This window comes from Dermacentor silvarum, chromosome 5, assembly GCF_013339745.2.
Source record: "Dermacentor silvarum isolate Dsil-2018 chromosome 5, BIME_Dsil_1.4, whole genome shotgun sequence".
Lineage (NCBI taxonomy): Eukaryota > Metazoa > Arthropoda > Arachnida > Ixodida > Ixodidae > Dermacentor > Dermacentor silvarum.
The window spans coordinates 147,184,850-147,188,964 of record NC_051158.1 but is presented as its reverse complement, the minus strand read 5'-3'; the positions used below and the strand labels follow the sequence as shown (position 1 = coordinate 147,188,964).

The 4,115-nt window shown below is 44.5% G+C and overlaps 1 protein-coding gene across 1 annotated transcript; it reads left to right on the top strand.

Annotated features, from left to right (window-relative positions):
* The first annotated feature begins 737 nt into the window (after window positions 1-737).
* On the top strand, window positions 738-2,327 carry LOC125946055 (uncharacterized). Its single transcript, XM_049668521.1, has one exon. The coding sequence runs from the start codon at window positions 777-779 to the stop codon at window positions 1,899-1,901; it is 1,125 nt and encodes a 374-aa protein (XP_049524478.1). The 5' UTR covers window positions 738-776; the 3' UTR covers window positions 1,902-2,327.
* Window positions 2,328-4,115: the final 1,788 nt, after the last annotated feature.

Sequence of the window (4,115 nt, the reverse complement as noted above, 5' to 3'; positions counted from 1 at the left end):
GTGAGCCTCCGTTCAAACGGTTGAACGAGCGGTCGAGTAGCGAAGCCTTTGTCGACGACGTCTGCAGACAAGAAGCTCCTTGTATCGACGAATTCCAATCGGAGAGTGCGGGTACGTCCTCATGTGAGCAAAGCGACTCTGATAGCAGCTCAAGTGACAAAGGAGGTCCCCAAGGAAGCGAATCGAGTGATGAGTCAGATGACTTTGTCGCTTCAGACAGCTGCACTGGGCCAGATGAGGGAACAGCCTTCACTTGTAGTCCAACGCTCACTCATGTACTTTCTGAACAACTGTCGGCAAGTGAAGAGTTTGCTGTAATTGCTTCCAAACATAATATGACGCATGCGTGCATTAACGATGTCCTCGATTTCTGCCGGCGAAGAGGCATCTCCGACCTTCCAAAAGATGCTAGGACAGTTTTGAAAACTGAGCGCAAAGCACAGGTGGAGCAAAATGGGTCATTTGTGCACTTTGGTCTTGCAGAAGGAATTCGTCAAGTGTTGCAGCTGGGGCAAGAAGTTCCAAGTGAACTGAAGCTACAGGGCAACATTGACGGAGTCCCTCTTTACAAAAGTAGCCAGCTCGCCTGTTGGCCCGTTTTGTGCCGCATAACAAATGTGGAGGCATCACCACCATTTGTTGTCAGTGTGTACTGTGGTGCAGGGAAGCCGCCATGTCTGCAGGATTATCTAGAGCCATTTTTGCAAGAGGTCTCCGACCAAATCTCTGAGGGGATAAGCATAGGAGATGTTCATGTTCGGCTGAGCATTGGAGCCATGGTTTGCGATGCTCCTGCAAGGAGCTATGTGAAATGTATTGTTGGCCACACTGGCTATTATGCGTGCGAGCGATGCAACCAAAAAGGGCAGCACCTTGAGAACAGGGTGACATTTCCCAGACTTCATGCAGCTGCACGGACGAATGCATCATTTCGATCTGAAGAGAACAAGCACCACCATTCTGGTGTTTCACCATTCTTTTCCCTTGACGTCGACATGATTGCATTCTTCCCATCTGAATACATGCATCTCGTTTGCCTGGGAGTCATGCGACGACTTTTAAGGAATTGGGTATGCCAAGGCCACAGTAACAGACTGAGCAGACTGTATCGCAATCAACTGAATGAAAGCCTGCGAGAGGCATCCAAGGCCTTTCCAACATGTTTCCAGCGGAAACCAAGGGGTACAGAAGAGCTTGATCGGTGGAAGGCAACAGAGTTTCGGACATTCCTCCTTTATGTGGGGAATGTTGTCCTAAAGCCTCTTCTGCCTGCTTCTCAGTACAAGCATTTTGTAATGTTTCATGTGGCGGTCCGAATTTTAGCATCGCCTCAGCACTACCGTGAGTACAATGTTTTTGCCAAAGATTTGCTAAGGTATTTTGTTCAGGAGCTTAGTGAGCTATACGGGAAAAAACAGCTCGTGTACAATGTACACTCACTAATTCATCTTGCTGACCAGTGCCTAGACCATGGCCCTTTAGATGAGTTTAGTGCATTCCCTTTCGAAAGCTACCTTGGACGAATTAAAAAGTTGCTGCGATCTTCCAACAAGCCACTTTCGCAGCTAAGTAGGAGAATTTCTGAACTGAGGCATTCATCCAGGAACAAAGTCAAGCAGAAACTGCAACATGTGAAGCCTGGAGACTGCTTCCTGATTGACAGTACTCCTGCGGTGGTTCTGGAGATAATGGCAGACCACTTCAAGGGTGGGATTTTGCCAAATGCCAGGGACTTTTTCAAACTTCCACTGAAGTCGTCTCAGTTGAATATCTGGCGCTGCAATACGTTGAGTAACGAAAGAAAGGTCTGGCATCTTGATGACCTTCGGAACACAGCTCGGTGCCTGAGGCTAAACCTCAAGCAAGGACATGTTGTTATTCCTCTTTTGCACTTTCACTGAAGCTGTCAGTGGCCGTTGGGCTTGTAGTGACCCAAACTGCCTTAGTCAGCCGTCCAACTTCCACATAGCATGCCGTTCACTTACGGCAAGCATGCTGATAGCTGTACAACCAGGACACATTGCATGTCAATTCTCCAAGGTGTTACACCAGCTGTCATTCACGCTTCTGCTGTGTTTTCACCGCATCAGGCTCACACTGCCATGCCTCTTCAGAAGTCACTGCTCACACTGGGGCGCATCACAACCTCCATGACTTAGTTACCGAGTGGCGCAGCAGAGCGTCTGAGCCATCCAGTTCCCCTGCATCACGGATACCACCTGAGCCTGCACCTAGCTTTCTGAAACTTCAGTTGTGCCTTTGATATCTCCACTTTCTACGTGTTGAAGTGCACTTCATCTGGAACAAGTTGCATCACGGAAGACTAAACGGCCCGCTTCAGGGCCACCCAAACTATATGACTGGCAGGGACGTGGTAACTCCCATCTCTGCCTTCGTACACCCTCTAGAAAATTAGCATGTGGTTACGTTTGTGTGTGTTTGAATAAAATATAATTGAATATCTTCGTAAGTGCTTCTGAAAGAAAAATTATACAGAACAGTTCTTTTCGAGTATACACAGAAGGAAAGAGCAAGAGAGTAAACAAACCATCTATTTAGTAATCACAAATAATGCCAGTATGGATGAAGGGAAACAAAAACAAAAACAAAAAAACTTGGCAACATGAACAAGAAACCAGAGGGTTCCACATTTTCTGTGATCATGACTAGACTAACAGACCAAAATGACAAATGTAAAGTCATTGTTGCACTTCATTCCACAAGCAGTGAGTGCCTGTTAAGCTATGCTGTAGACAGGTTCTGCGTTCCAGTGATAAGTGCCCTGTTTGTGCTAGCTTAATATGCTCTCAAAACTGACGGGGATTAATTTCTGTAATTGGCATGTTTTAAATAGAGCTGTTTTGTTTTAGAAACGAAACCACCATAAAATTCAGGAGGATAGAAACAAAAGAAGTGACAGAACAAGAGTTAGACTTGGAGATTTTAGTTTATCTTCACAATGCCCAACATGGCATTTTTGGCACACAAGAGTTCGGTAGCTCAAAAGGCTGATATAAGTGTGGGAAAGTTCGTGAAATTCACACTAGTGTCTTCGACACACTGAACCTAAGTTTAAATTGTAGGTAGCTCAGATAGTCAAGTTACAAACAATTACAAAGTTATAAAGGCTTTTTTTTTCAGGCGGGGGGAGGATACAAATGTACTTTCCAGGCGACAAAGTTGCAGTTGTTTTTTAATCTTTATTATTATATTATTATTATTATTATTATTATTATTATTATTTGTAAAATGGGTTTGGGGCTTTCTAGGGTTATTCAAAGGATATATCGCAACCTAATGTTTTGCATGTGTGTGATCCCTGCAGCCACATCTCACCTTAACAAGGTTCATACATTATTCGAAATGTCTGCACTCGCCTAAACAAGGTTCAAATGTTATTCTAAATGTCTGCATTCTTTATCAGTGGGCAAAACAGATGTCATGCTCGCATGTCAAGAGCTGTTTTCTTAATTAGTACATTTCCAGAAGCTCACTTTCAAGAGTTGTGCATGCCTTTCCTATCTCACGTACATCATTAAAACTGGTGGTATAGCTCCATTAACAACAATGAAAGAATAAATGGCAACCTGTGTGCTCATGGGCAGCAAAGAGCAACGCTCATTCTATCATTGATGTGCTGATCAATGGATGTGAACCCTTCCAAATGTAAAAGGGCTCTGCAAATTATTTCTGTGGCGTGTGAACTCTGTGGCATATTTGTCATGTAGCCGCCCTTGAATTGGTTTGCGATATGGCTACAGAAGCCATCAAGCTTGCTGTGTGCTGAAAACAGTCCATCCCATTGGGCCCCTTCTCTTCTTTCTTATGCAAAAATGCACAAATATGACATTATTTCGTTATTTATTCTTCTCTGTTGTGATCACCTTGGCGTGCATATTGCTGCCCATCTCATTTTTTTGCACGGTCACTGTGCCACCACATCAGTGGCACTACTGAGATGCCCATCAGCTTCCAGGCAACAAATTCCTTGCTGACAGCTCTATTCATTTGAGTGAATTCAGCACTCTTTCAAGGCCTAATGCTTGAAAAATGAGCTGCAGTGAGGCGCAGTGATGTAGTTCTGCCTAGATTGCAACATATTTGGGCTAAGCCTG